This window comes from Salvelinus fontinalis, chromosome 33 (genome assembly GCF_029448725.1).
Source record: "Salvelinus fontinalis isolate EN_2023a chromosome 33, ASM2944872v1, whole genome shotgun sequence".
NCBI lineage: Eukaryota > Metazoa > Chordata > Actinopteri > Salmoniformes > Salmonidae > Salvelinus > Salvelinus fontinalis.
The window spans coordinates 27141439-27156505 of NC_074697.1; the positions used below are offsets into that span (position 1 = coordinate 27141439).

A 15067-nucleotide genomic window follows, 5' to 3' on the forward strand; every position below is an offset into this window, starting at 1 on the left:
CTCTCGCCAGTAAGCCAATCTCCCAATGTCTCAGTACTGTGCAGATAATGTACATCTCTGTCTCTCACATGCGTTCACTCTCATCTCTGTCTACAACAGAGTTACATGTGGGTCTGTGTCTGCCAATATTTGCAGTGGGCACTGATATGTAGCTTAAAGCTCAATGTGTCCGGGACCTAAAAACATGCCACTACGATACAGCTACGATGGGAAGGGACTTTTCATAGCAGGTTAGGAGAGCATTTTCGCTAACCTTAACACTTTTCCTGTCCTTAATCTAATTCTCCTAACCTGCTACGGAAAAGTAACTTCCGGTCGTAGCTGTATCGAAGTGCCATGTTTTTAGGGAATCTGCTGTGTGTCCTAAGTATCAAATTACATATTCTTTATCTCTCAAATAATAGTTTCTTCTAAAATCATCTTGAGATTTGTTACATTCCCCAGTTTCTGTGTTGTAGTTTGTGTATTTGAGTATGTGTGTTTCAGGAGATGGCTTCCTGAATTCTCCCCAAGCAGCTGATTGGTCAGCCCCATTGATGATTGGAGCTGACCACGCCCCCTCGTCAAGTTACAGCTGTATCCGATTGGACTCCTTCTGAAGCTATATAAAAGCCAGTGTTCTGTTCAGGAGAAAAATAATGCAGAGAGAGGGAGATCATTGCTGAGAGATGATTGCTGAGAGAGGAGGCTGATGGCTGAGAGAGGAGGCTGATGGCTGAGGGTCATATTGTGTTGGTTGTTGCTGATAGTGAGACATGCAGTTGGTATGTACTATGTTAGTTATTGATGGGAGCAGCGTTGGTATGTTCTGTGTGAGTTTATTGCTCAGTCAGAGCCTATTTGATGTCCTGTGTTTCTCAGTGTGTTTGTGAAATTGTTTATAATATTCTGTTTCATTTGTTCCCAGCGGGGAAGGGGAAGGCACCTAGGGAGTGCTTTGGCAAGAGGCCCGCGGGCATACATATACCCGTAGTATATTCACTGTCTAGGCACACTAGGTAAGACCTGGGCGGACCACCCCCTGTATTTTGGTTAGCGCACCAGGTGGTGCTAGTTAGGTAAGTAGTGGGTAGGCAGGTAAGAAGACTCGAGGCTGTAATCACTGCCAAAAATCAAGGGGCTGGACGAGTCCCATAAAGCAGCCAGAAGGGCAGCCCACGGAGAGGGGACTGGGGGAAGAGAGGTTGCTCACGTATAGTCGTGCTCAGTCCCAGGGATAACGGAGGGAGCTCAGTTTTGTTCCCCGCAGGATACAGCAAGCCCAGAAGATGGTATCCCTGAGAGTGTTTCCTGGGGGAGACCTATTCTTTACTTTTTGTTTGTTATTTAAATAAACATCCTCGAACCCGGCTAATCCAATTGTCCGTGTCTGTAATGGGGTGCGTGCTGGTGGCAGGGAAGCCAGGCGCAGGAGAACGAACTTGGTATAAACGGAGTTATTTAATAAATGCTTACAAACTCTGAAAACCAACATATACAAAATAAAGAAAGTGGGTACAAAACCCGCCGCACACCATAACATACTTACATTTACATTTTACATTTTAGTCATTTAGCAGACGCTCTTATCCAGAGCGACTTATACTTAGCACCAATACATACAACGAACAATCACCGACAAAGACATGAGGTAAAACAGAGGGTTAAATACACAACACGTAATGATGGGATTGAAACCAGGTGTGATGTGAGACAAGACAAAATCAATGGAAAATGAAAAATGGATCAGCGATGGCTAGAAGGTCGGTGACGTCGACCGCCGAACACCGCCCGAGCAAGGAGAGGGAACAACTTCGGCGGAAGTCGTGACAGTGGTAGGCCTGATCACCGACAACGACGAGACAGCCTATAGGGAGGAAGTCAGAGACCTGGCCGGGTGGTGCCAGAATAGCAACCTATCCCTCAACGTAACCAAGACAAAGGAGATTATTGTGGACTACAGGAAAAGGAGGACCGAGCATGCCCCCATTCTCATCGACGGGGCTGTAGTGGAGCAGGTTGAGAGCTTCAAGTTCCTTGGTGTCCACATCAACAACAAACTAGAATGTTTCAAACACACCAAGACAGTCATGAAGAGGGCACGACAAAGCCTGTTCCCCTTCAGGAAACTAAAAAGATTTGGCTTGGGTCCTGAGATCCTCAAAAGGTTCTACAGCTGCAACATCAAGAGCATCCTGACTGGTTGCATCACTGCCTGGTACGGCAACTGCTCGGCCTCTGACCGCAAGGCACTACAGAGGGTAGTGTGTACGGCCCAGTACATCACTGGGGCTAAGCTGCCTGCCATCCAGGATCTCTACACCAGGCGGTGTCAGTGGAAGGCCCTAAAAATTGTCAAAGACCCCAGCCACCCCAGTCATAGAGTGTTCTCTCTACTACCATATGGCAAGTGGTACCGGAGTTCAAAGTCTAGGACAAAAAAGCTTCTCAACAGGTTTTACCCACAAGTCATAAGACTCCTGAACAGGTAATCAAATGGCTATCCGGACTATTTGCATTATGTTCCCCCCCAACCCCTCTTTTTACACTGTGGCTACTCTCTGTTTATCATATATGCAAAGTCACTTTAACTATACATTCATGTACATACTACCTCAATTGTGCCGACCTACCAGTCCTCCTGCACAGTGGCTAACCGGGCTAAATGCATTGTGTCCCACCCACCACCCGCCAACCCCTCTTTTACGCTACTGCTACTCTCTGTTCATCATATATGCATAGTCACTTTAACCATATATACATGTACATACTACCTCAATCAGCCTGACTAACTGGTGTCTGTATGTAGCCTCACTACTTTTATAGCCTCGCTACTGTATATAGCCTGTCTTTTTACTGTTGTTTTATTTCTTTACCTACCTATTGTTCACCTAATACCTTTTTTGCACTATTGGTTAGAGCCTGTAAGTAAGCATTTCACTGTAAAGTCTACACCTGTTGTATTCAGCGCACGTGACAAATAAACTTTTTGATTTGATCTGGAGGGGCAAGCTGAGGAAAAAGGTACGAGCCGGCTGAAGACGACGGCCCGGAAGCAAGTGGTTGACAAACCTGTATCTACGGGTCCGGAGTCGAAGTCGGAGGGGGCGTCAGAACCCGACCCCCCTGGTGAACCACTGGAGGAAGAGCCCATCCTCCCCCTCCTCGATTTCAAGGGACCAGTCGAGACACCCGCTGGGGGCCAACTGAGGTGACAATTCAGGACTGCCCAGTGGGAGGATCCAAACTTGAAAGCCACCGCAGCCCAAGTAATAGTGGTGGATGGACGGCTACTTCCGGGGGTGAGTGACTGGCAATACCCCCATTTCCAAATCAAGAATAACCTTTGGTATCAGGTGTTGCGCCAACAGGGGGAACTTCGAGAGGTACTGATGCTGCCCCGATGATATGTGGGAACCGTTCTTCAGCTGGCCCACACTCACCTGTTGGGGGCGCACTTGGGAATGGAGAAGACCCAGGAACGGATTGTTCCACTGGCCTAGGATGAGGAGAGCCGTGGAAGACTATTGTCGTAGCTGCCCGGAGTGTCAAATTACTGCCCCAAAAGCACACTTCCGAAACCCACTGGTCCCCCTACCGATAATCGGGGTGCCCTTTGAACGCATCGCCATGGACATAGTGGGAACACTGGTAAAAACAGCATGAGGACACTGGTACATTCTGGTAATGATAGATTATGCCATCCCGAGAACATTCCACTACAGGTGGCGGTATCCAAGGGAATTTCCCAGGAGCTGTTCCACCTCTTTAGCCGGGTGGGCATCCCGAACAAGATCCTGACAGACCAAGGTACTGAATTTATGTCCCGCCTAATGAAAGATTTGTGTGCTCTCCTGCAGATCAAGCAGATCCGGACCTCCGTCTTCCACCCACAGATGGATGGGCTCGTTGAGCGGTTCAAAAAACGCTCAAACAAATGCTGCGGAAGGTTATCGAGCAGGACGGGAAGAACTGGGACCAGCTACTACCTCCTCTGGTTTTTCCTCTTTCGAACTCCTATATGGGAGGAGGCCATGCGGCCTACTGGACCTCACCAAGGAGGTGTGGGAAGCCCAACCTACCCCCTTACGCAACGTGGTAAAGCTCGTAGAGACGATGAGGGAGCGGATGACAGCCACATGGCCAGTGGTAAGGGAGCATATGGAGAAGGCACAACGCGCCCAAGCCCAGGTCTACAATCGTGGAACCCAGCCCTGAGAATTCCAGGTGGAAACAAGGTGTTGGTTTTAATCCCCACGGCCGAAAGTAAGTTCCTTGCAACATGGCACGGGCCATACGAGGTGATAGAGAAGCTGGGACCCGTAAATTACCGGGTACGGCAGCCGGGGAAACGGAAACCCCAACAGATTTACCACGTGAACCTGTTGAAGAAATGGCATGGGAGAACAGCCTTGGCCGTGTTATGGTCGGGACCCAGGAAGCCAATGGTACCAGTGGTGGTCCAAAACAATGAGGTCCTCGACCCGGCCCAGAAGCAAGCGCTCAGGGAGCTCGTTGATCGGAACACGGCGGTGTCCTCCGAGAAGCCGGGCTGCACAACTCTCATGGAACACTACGTCCGTACCCTGACCGGGGAAACGGTATGAAAGAGGCCATATCGGATTCCTGAGGCCCGAAGGAAGACCGTGAAGCAGGAAGTGGAGGCTATGCTGAGGATGGGGGTTGTCGAAGAGTTCCACAGGGCATGGTGCAGCCCCATCGTGTTGGTGCCCAAACCGGACGGTAGCCTGCGCTTCTGTAATGATTTTCAGGGTGTGAACAACATCAGCTTGTTCGACACCTACCCCATGCCGAGGGTAGACGAGCTCATCGACCGATTGGGAAAGGCCCGGTACATCAGCACCCTTGACCTGACCAAAGGATATTGGAACGTACCGTTGGCAACCAGGGCCCGCCTGGTTAGAGCGAAAGGACAGGCAAGATCGAAGCGACATTCAGGCGTCTGAAGGAAGCACTGTGCTCCCATCCAATTCTCGTAATGTCGATTTCCAAGTGCCGATGTTGGTCCAGACAGACGCATGTGACATGGGACTAGGGGCCGTCCTGTCCCAGGTACACGATGGGGAGGAGCACCCCATCATGTACATAAGCTGATACCCTGAGAGAAAAAGTACTCTATTGTTGAGAAAGAGTGCCTAGCGGTGAAGTTGGCGCTAGACACTCAAGTATTACCTGTTGGGTACCCACTTCACCCTGGTCACCGACCATGCTCCCCTGGTCTGGATGACCATGGGAAGGAACACAAACGATCGGGTCACCAGATAGTTCTTGTCCCTTCAACGCTTCTCTTTTTCTGTTATGCACAGGTTAGGGGTGAAGCATGGAAAAGCGGATGCCCTATCAAGAAGGGAGACATACGTTGCACTGACGACAACCCCCTCCCCGACAGAGCAAAAAAGGGGGGTAGGGTGGTGTACAGTAGGTCAGCCATTAGGGGAAGACTCGCCGAGGCCTGGTGACAGATGCAGTCTACATCATGAGACGATGGCTCCTTCTGCTGGACGTGCCAGGTCTTGACAGGCTCTCCGGTCAGGACTAATTGGGGCTGATTGTGGTTGGTGAGTAACCAAGGGAATGATTGCTCACCAGCTGGACGAGTCCCATAAAGCTGCCAAAAGGGCAGCACACAGAGAGGGGACTGGGGGAAGAGAGGTTACTCCTCTATAGTCGTGCTCTGTCCCAGGGATAATGGAGGGAGGTCAGTTTTGTTCCCCACAGGATGCAGCAAGACCCGGAGCCCAGAAGACGGTATCCCAGAGAGCGTTTCCTGGGGGAGACCTATTATTTTCTTTTTGCTTGTTATTTAAATAAACATCCTTGAAACCGAGCTAATCCAACTCTGTCTGTGTCTGATCTGTGTAAACATCTTGACCAAACCCGCTGGTCTGCCATAGTAACTTGGGTCGTTGTTCTGTTGGAAGGTGAACCTTTTCCCCAGTCTGAGGTCCAGAGTGCTCTGGAACAGGTTTTCATCAAGGATCTTTCTGAACTTTGCTCCGTTCATCTTTGCCGCTGAAAAACATCCCCACATCATGAGGCTGCCACTACCATGCTTCACTGGAGGGATGGTGCCAGGTTTCCTCCAGGTGTGGTGCTTGGCATTCAGGCCAAAGAGTTAAATCTTGGTTTCATCAGACCAGAGAATCTTGTTCCTCATGGTCTGAGTCTTTAGGTGCCTTTTGGCAAACTCCAAGCGGGCTGTCATGTGCCTTTTACTGAGGAGTGGCTTCTGTCTGGCCACTCTACCATAAAGGCCTGATTGGTGGAGTGCTGCAGAGATGGTTGTCCTTCTGGAAGGTTCTCCAATCTCCACAGAGGAACTCTAGAGCTCTGTCAGAGTGACCATCAGATTCCTCAACACAATCCTCTCTCGGAGCTCTACGGACAATTCCTTTGACCTGAGAGTGTGGTTTTTGTTCTGACATGCACTGTCAACTGTGGGACCTTATATAGACATGTGTGCCTTTCCAAATGTCCAATCAATTGAATTTACCACAGGTGGACTCCAATCAAGTTGTAGAAACATGTCAAGGATGGTCAATGGAAACAGGGTGCACCTGAGCTCAATTTCGAGTCTAATAGCAAAGGGTCTGAATAGTTATGTAAATATTTATGTTTTTAATTTTTAATACATTTGCTACAAATCATAAAAACCTTTTTCACTTTGTCATCATGGGGTATTGTGTGTAGATTGCTGAAGATGTATAAAAAGTGTGGAAAAAGTCAAGGGGTCTGAATACTTTCTGAATGCACTGTATATAGGGGTAGTACTCAGTGACATCACTTTCTGAAACAGGAGGTAAAAATATATAACAGTTCCACAATATTAACATTCAATGTATCAAATTTTATGATCATACACAAGGAATGTGATCAATATGTACAGTCGTGGCCAAAAGTTTTGAGAATGACACATTCATTTCGAATAAATTTTGCTGCTTCAGTGTCTTTAGATATGTTTGTCAGATGTTACTATGGAATACTGAAGTGTAATTACAAGCATTTCACAAGTTTTCAAAGGCTTTTAATGACAATTACATGAAGTTGATGCAAAGAGTCAATATTTGCAGTGTTGACCCTTCTTTTTCAAGACCTCTGCAATCCACCCTGGCATGCCGTCAATTAACTTCTCGGCCACATCCTGACTGATGACAGCCCATTCTTGCATAATCAATGCTTGGAGTTTATCAGAATTTGTGGGTTTTTGTTTGTCCACCCGCCTCTTGAGGATTGACCACAAACTCTCAATGGGATTAAGGTCTGGTGAGTTTCCCGGCCATGGACCCAAAATATCAATGTTTTAGTTATCACTTTTGCCTTATGGCAAGGTGCTCCATCATGCTGGAAAAGCAATTATTCGTCACCAAACTGTTCCTGGATGGTTGGGAGAAGTTGCTCTCGGGGGATGTGTTGGTACCATTCTTTATTCATGGCTGTGTTCTTAGGCAAAATTGTGAGTGAGCCCACTCCCTTGGCTGAGAAGCAACCCCACACATGAATGGTCTCAGGATGCTTTACTGTTGGCATGACACAGGACTGATGGTAGCGCTCACCTTGTCTTCTCCGGGCCAAGCTTTTTTCCGGATGCCCAAACAATCGGAAAGGGGAGTCATCTGATAAAATGACTTTGCCCCAGTCCTCAGCAGTCCAATCCCTGTACCTTTAGCAGAATATCAGTCTGTCCCTGATCTTTTTCCTGGAGAGAAGTGGCTTCTTTGCTGCCCTTCTTGACACCAGGCCATCCTCCAAAAGTCTTCGCCTCACTGTGCGTGCAGATGCACTCACACCTACCTGCTGCCATTCCTGAGCAAGCTCTGTACTTGTGGTGCCCCGATCCAGCAGATTAATCAACTTTAGGAGACGTCCTGGCGCTTGCTGGACTTTCTTGGGCCCCCTGAAGCCTTCTTCACAACAATTGAACCGCTCTCCTTGAAGTTCTTGATGATCCGATAAATGGTTGATTTAGGTGCAATCTTACTGGCAGCAATATCCTTGCCTGTGAAGCCCTTTTTGTGCAAAGCAATGATGACGGCACGTGTTTCCTTGCAAGTAACCATGGTTGACAGAGGAAGAACATTGAGTCCAAGCACCACCCTCATTTTGAAGCTTCCAGTCTGTTATTCGAACTCAATCAGCTTGACAGAGTGATCTCCAGCCTTGTCCTCGTCAACACTCAAACCTGTGTTAACAAGAGAATCACTGACATGATGTCAGCTGGTCCTTTTTTGGCAGGGCTGAAATGCAGTGGAAATGTTTTTGGGGGATTCTGTTCATTTGCATGGCAAAGAGGGACTTTGCAATTAATTGCAATTCATCTGATCACCCTTCATAACATTCTGGAGTATATGCAAATTGCCATCATACAAACTGAGGCAGCAGACTTTGTGAAAATAAAATGTTTTGTCATTCTCAAAACTTTTGGCCACGACTGTACAGTAATACTGTATACAGTTGAAGTCGGAAGTTTACATTCACCTTAGCCAAATACGTTTAAACTCAGTTTTTCACAATTTCTGACATTTAATCTTTGTAAAAATTCCCTGCCTTATGTCAGTTAGGATCACTACTTTATTTTAAGAATGTGAAATGTCAGAATAATAGTAGAGAGCATTATTTATTTCAGCTTTTATTTATATCATCACATTCACAGTGGGTCAGAAGTTTACATACACTCAATTAGTATTTGGTAGAATTGCCTTGAAATTGTTTAACTTGGGTCAAACATTTCGGGTAGCCTTCCACAAGCTTCCCACAATAAGTTTGGTGAATTTTGACCCATTCCTCCTGACAGAGCTGGTGGAACTGAATCAGGTTTGTAGGTCTCCTTGCTCGCACACAGTTTTTTATTCTGCCCACAAATTTTCTATGGGATTGAGGTCAGGGCTTTGTGATGGCCACTCCAATACCTTGACTTTGTTGTCCTTAAGACATTTTGCCACAACTCTGGAAGTATGCTTGGTGTCATTGTCCATTTGGAAGACCCATTTGCGACCAAGCTATAAATTCCTGATTGATGTCTTGACATGTTGCTTCAATATATCCCCATAATTGTCCATCCTCATGATGTCATCTATTTTGTGAAGTGCACCAGTCCCTCCTGCAGCAAAGCACCCCCACAACATGATGCTGCCACCCCGTGCTTCACAGTTTGGATGGTGTTCATTGGCTTGCAAGCCTCCCCCTTTTTCCTCCAAACATAACAATGGTCATTTTGGCCAAACAGTTCTATTTTTGTTTCATCAGGCCAGAGGACATTTCTCCAAAAAGTACGATCTTTGTCCCCATGTGCAGTTGCAAACCGTAGTCTGGCTTTTTTATGACGGTTTTGGAGCAGTGGCTTCTTCCTTGCCGAGCGGCCTTTCAGGTTATGTCGACATAGGACTCGTTTTACTGTCAATATGAATACTTTTGTACCTGTTTCCCTCAGCATCTTCACAAGGTCCTTTGCTGTTGTTCCGGGATTGATTTACACTTTTTGCACCAAACTACGTTCATCTCTAGGAGACAAAACGCGTCTCCTTCTTGAGGTGTATGATGACTACGTGGTCCCATGGGGTTTATACTTGCGTACTATTGTTTGTACAGATGAACGTGGTACCTTCAGGCGTTTGGAAATTTCTCCCAAGGATGAACCAGACTTGTGGTGGTCTACAATTGTTTTTCTGAGGCCTTAGCTGATTTCTTTTGATTTTCCCATGATGTCAAGCAAAGAGGCACTGAGTTTGAAGGTAGGCCTTGAAATACATCCACAGGTACACCTCCAATTGACTCAAATGGTGTCAGTTAGCATATCAGAAGCTTCTAAAGCCATGACATCATTTTCTTTCTGGAATTTTCCAAGCTGTTTAAAGGTACAGTCAACTTAGTGTATGTAAACTTCTGACCAACTGGAATTGTTATACAGTGAATTATAAGTGAAATAATCTGTCTGTAAACAATTGTTGGAAAAATTACTTGTGTCATGCACAAAGAAGATGTCCTAACCGTTTTTCCAAAACTATAGTTTGTTAATAACAAGAAATTTGTGGAGTGATTGAAAAACAAGTTTTAAGGACTCCAACCTAAGTGTATTTACACTTCCGACTTCAACTGTATATCACACAATATTCAATTTGGATAAAAACACAATAATTTGGACATTTTAAAACTATAAAAACGTTTTTAACTCAAACTCCTCGTAAAGGCCAAGAGGAGAGTGTGTTGAGCCTGTGGATCCAGAAAGATTCCCTTTGAAGAAGTTCCCTCTCAATCTCCCCTCCCCTGCATGACATCTTGACAATTTCTATTCCAATGTATCTCAGTGAACTAATAGGATGTCCAGCTTGTACAGAAGGAATAGCAGTCTATAGGATAGTCTCACCTGTCCATATATTGCTGCGGTACTCACTGATCCGGGTCTTAAGGCTTCTACCGGTTTTCCCTATGTAAGACAGACCAGAAGGACATTTCAACATGTAAACAACAATGGTGGAATATGCAGGTAATCAGGCCATTGATCTTAAATATTTGTTCTTTGCGGGGGTGGGTAATTTGTAGGTGAAACTGCACATTGGCCACATTTGTAATTACCCTTCAAAATCTTGTCCTCGCGTTTGGGGGTCTTTTAGAGACTATACGTGAGGGATATTTAATGATGGGTTTCAATTGTACTAGTGCTTCCTGATAATATCCTTAAATGCCTTCCTCAATGGTGAGTTTTGTGTGAAGCATGAGGGGACATGTTCTGATTTTTCTTTAACTTGGGCATGTTTCACCCAATTGTCTTTGTACCCCCTTTTCTTAAACCTTTGTGTGAGGTCCGTGGTCTGTTTCTGGTAGGAAGCATCAGAGCTGCATATACTTCTGATGCGGCTGAATTGACAGCGAGACTTTTAATAAGTGTATGTGGATGAAAGCTGCCACCTCTAAGGAGGTTGTTCCTGTCTGTACGTTTCCTATAGGGATCTGTAGAGGGAGGTTTAGTCTTTAATAACCATCACATCAAGAAAACTAGTTAATGATGAAACGAAGGTGCTCATTCATAGTTTAGATAGGCATGGTAGGCATCCCTGTATAGATCACAAAAACATCATCCACATATCTCCAAATGAGGAGAATATTGGAGAGAAAGGGGTTAAGGTCTGCATTCAGCACCACATGTTTTTCAGACATTCCTAGATATAGGTGAGCATAATTAGGAGCCATAGTACTCCCCATCTTTGTCCCTTTGGTGTGGAAGAAAAAGTATCCTTTGAAGAGAAAATTGTTGGAGGTTAGTACAAGATCAGCCAAGTTAGTACAGTTCAGCCAAGTCCACAGTAATTGGTGCTGGGAAGAGCATTAGGGGGATGTTCATTGACGTAGAGCTTGAAGGCCTCTAGGCCGCACTGATGGGGGATGTTAGTATATAGACTGGTAACATCAAAAGTATACATAATAGAATTTTCAGATATATGATCCACAGATTCCAATTTATTCGAGGCAGGGGTATAGGGGCTCCCGAGTGGCGCAGCAGTCTCAGGCACTGCATCTCAGTGCAAGAGGTGTCACTACAGTCCCTGGTTCAAATCCAGGTTGTATCACATCTGGCTGTGATTGGGCGGCGCACAGTTGTTCTGGGTTGGGCCGGGGTAGGCCATCATTGTAAATAAGAATTTGTTCTTAACTGACTTGCCTAGTTAAATAAAGGTTACAAAAAATACATGGGGAGAGAGATTGCCCACGGTTTCACAAAATTGTCTTTAAAGGTAAAGATATTCTCTGTCAGAGATCTGTTACTACTCACAATGGGCCTGCCTGGTATCAGTGGTGGAAAAAGTACCCAAATGTCATACTTGAGTAAAAGTATAGATACCTTAATGGAAAGTTGCTCAAGTAAAAGTGGAAGTCACCCTTTTACCACTTGAGTAAAAGTCTAAAAGTTTTTGGTTCTAGATATACTTAAGTATCAAAAGAAAAAATATAAATAATTTCAAATTACTTATATTAAGCAAAGCAGAGAGCAACATTTTTTTGTTTTTAAAATGTACAGATAGCCAAGGGCACACCCCAACACTCAGACATAATTTACAAAAGATACATTTGTGTTTAGTAAGTCCACCCAATCAGAGGCAGTAGGGATGACCAGGGATGTTCTCTTGATAAGTGTGTGAATTGGACAATTTTCCTGTCCTGCTAAGCATTCAAAATGTAACGAGTACTTTTGGATGTCATGGAAAATGTAGGGAGTAAAATGTACATTATTTTCTTTAGGAATGTAGTGAAGTAAAAGTAAAAGTTGCAAAATATAAATAGTAAAGTAAAGTACAGATACCCCCCAAAACTACTTAAGTATTTTTACTTAAGTACTTTACACCACTGCCTGGTATAGAGGGTGTCATGCTTGTGTGAATTTTGGGGAAAGCGTATATGACAAGTGTGGTTGGGTAGTCAATTTTCATATTCTCATATTCTATCTTTGTAATTTCCCCTTTGTTCAAAAATGTACACAATGTATCGTGGATCAGAGACTTGATTGATTAGTAGGGTCCTTAGGAAGTATTTTGTAAAATTCATTATGACTAAGAGAGGCAAGTTGAGGTTTCCAGGGTTCGAGTAGTGCAGAAGTTGTCGTATGCTGAGGCAGTGACGAAGACAGAGAAAGATGAGTCAAAGGGGAGGGTTCCTGAAAGGAGTGGTGTGAGTAGAGGATCTGTACCAGTATTTGTATTTTTGTAATTATTATGGACCCCCATTAGCTGCTGCCTTGGCAGCTCTTCCTGGGGTCCAGCAAAAAACAGTACAATACATTCACAGATTTCCCAACACCTTGTGTGCCCCCCCCCCCCCCCCCGCTCCACCACTACCACATATCTACAGTACTAAATCCATGTGTACGTGTGTATATAGTGTGTATGTTATTGTGTGTATGCATGTGTATGTGCCTATGTTTGTGTTGCTTCACAGTCCCTGCTGTTCCATAAGATGTGTTTTTTAATCTCTTTTTTAAAATCAAATTTTACTGCTAGCATCAGTTACTTGATGTGGAATAGAGTTCCATGTAGTCATGGCTCTATGTAGTATTGTGCACCTCCAATAGTCTGTTCTGGACTTGGAGATTGTGAAGAGACCTCTTGTTGCATGTCTTGTGGGGTATGAATAGGTGTACGAGCTGTGCTCCAGTAGTTCAAACAGACAGCTCAGTGCATTCAACACGTCAATATAAGTAGCGATGAAATCAATCTCTCCTCCACTTTGAGCCAGGAGAGACTGACATGCATATTATTAATATTAGCTCTCTATCCAAGGACCAGCAGTGCTGCCCTGTTCTCAGCCAATTGCAATTTTCCTAAGTCCCCTTTTGTGGCACCTGACAACATGACTGGTGCGACAAAACTAGGGCCCATAGGACCCAGTACAGAGGGATAGGCCAACAAGTGATATATGTTTTAGTAAGATTGGATTCTTTGCATTTATAGCAATGGCTATCAACTGTACTGCAGGGATAGAACGTAAGTCACAGAAAATGTAGGTTGTAGTGGCAGCTGCACTGCGAAATTTGGGTGTACAGAGACTTGATGTGAGAGTTACAAGGTGTGTTGTGTGGTGGTGTCCTGTCTTTTAAGGCTTTTGGCCTGAGGTAGGACTTGATAGATTAAATAGTGGAGTAGGGTGGTGGGTTTTTGGTGAGTGTAGGGTTAGATGGTAGGGTATATGTTGATTCATTTTTCAAGCAAAGAATAAGGGAGTTATACTCCAGTCTAGTAGGTGGCGGTAATACAACATAATTGAATGCCAACTGCCCTTAAACCAAAGAAGAAGAAGTTGTTGTACAGAGAACACACGAGTGTGGCGTTGGAGAGATTTAAGAAGCTGGCAAAAAGCTAACATATTTACTAGCTTGGTTTCCTGCTAAAGTCGCCATTCGCTGAAGAAAATATGTAAGTACTTTAAATGACCAATGTGTGCATGGTTTATTTACAGTTAAACAGAGACTCATCACTGTGGAAAGAAGTGTGGCTAAATTTGGCTAACTGGCTTGCTGGTTAACAATAGCCAGTCATGATGACCTACCGTTACTAGCGATAGTAACTACTGTAGCTAGCTAACCATAATAAACCTAGGAACTTATCAGCCAGCAAGCTAATACATATTGCCTTTGGCCACTTCATGTAAAACAGTTTTCCACTTTGTTAGCAGCTAACTGTTGGTCTGAATTAACGTTAGTTTTGTCAAGTCTCAATCATCATCATCTCGATCAACAATGTTTGAATTGCCTGGAGTTGAGCTCTGTTAACAATAGGTATCCTCAATAATCCTTCCAGGAGCCTGTTAAGTAAACCCAAGTCGGAGATGACTCCTGAGGAGCTCCAGAAACGCGAGGAGGAAGAGTTTAATACTGGGCCCCTGTCTGTGCTCACCCAGTCTGTCAAAAACAACACACAGGTCCTCGTCAACTGCCGAAACAACAAGAAGCTGCTTGGCCGTGTCAAGGCATTTGACAGGTATTTAGGCCACTGTCGTTGGGAAGTCATAAATTGGAGTTATATGGTTAATCACAAATGTCCAACAAATACAGACACAAGATTTTGTTATCACATGTTACCCATATCCCCCTAAAGACTTGATTCTTAATGCTTTTTGGTTAACTGTATACATTTGTATTCCCCTCTCAATGCAGACACTGCAACATGGTCCTGGAGAATGTGAAGGAGATGTGGACAGAAGTGCCCAAGAGTGGCAAGGGCAAGAAGAAGTCCAAACCAGTAAACAAGGACCGTTACATCTCCAAGATGTTCCTGAGAGGAGACTCCGTGATCGTGGTGCTGAGAAACCCCCTCATCACAGGGAAATAGATTCTTCATTTGCCCACTTCACCTGTCTTTGTCAAAGAGACGATGGCAGGCAGTGGATGGGCTGTCATTATGTGAAAATAATGTTTTGTTTTGGAACAGAGAGGAATCTGAGCTGTGTGTTTAGAATTTAATGTGAGAAAATGATACCAAGTTCACACTTTGGATTGCTGATTAAGATCATTCCTGCCGTTCTATTTTGTTTCGGGCGCTAATTTAGTTTTTCATTTTAATAATAAAAGACGAGAAGTATGGTA

At 44.8% G+C, this 15067-nt stretch overlaps 1 protein-coding gene across 1 annotated transcript; it reads left to right on the forward strand.

The window, feature by feature from the left end:
- Positions 1-13755: 13755 nt before the first annotated feature.
- snrpd2 (small nuclear ribonucleoprotein D2 polypeptide) lies at positions 13756-15067 on the forward strand. The gene is made up of 3 exons (XM_055895458.1): positions 13756-13898; positions 14283-14462; positions 14639-15067. Coding segments are annotated over exons 1-3 (357 nt in total). The 5' UTR covers positions 13756-13896; the 3' UTR covers positions 14814-15067.

Coding starts and splice junctions, on each gene's coding strand:
- snrpd2 (XM_055895458.1), top strand. Junction 14,463..14,638: donor CGTGTCAAGGCATTTGACAG/GTATTTAGGCCA, acceptor CTCTCAATGCAG/ACACTGCAACATGGTCCTGG.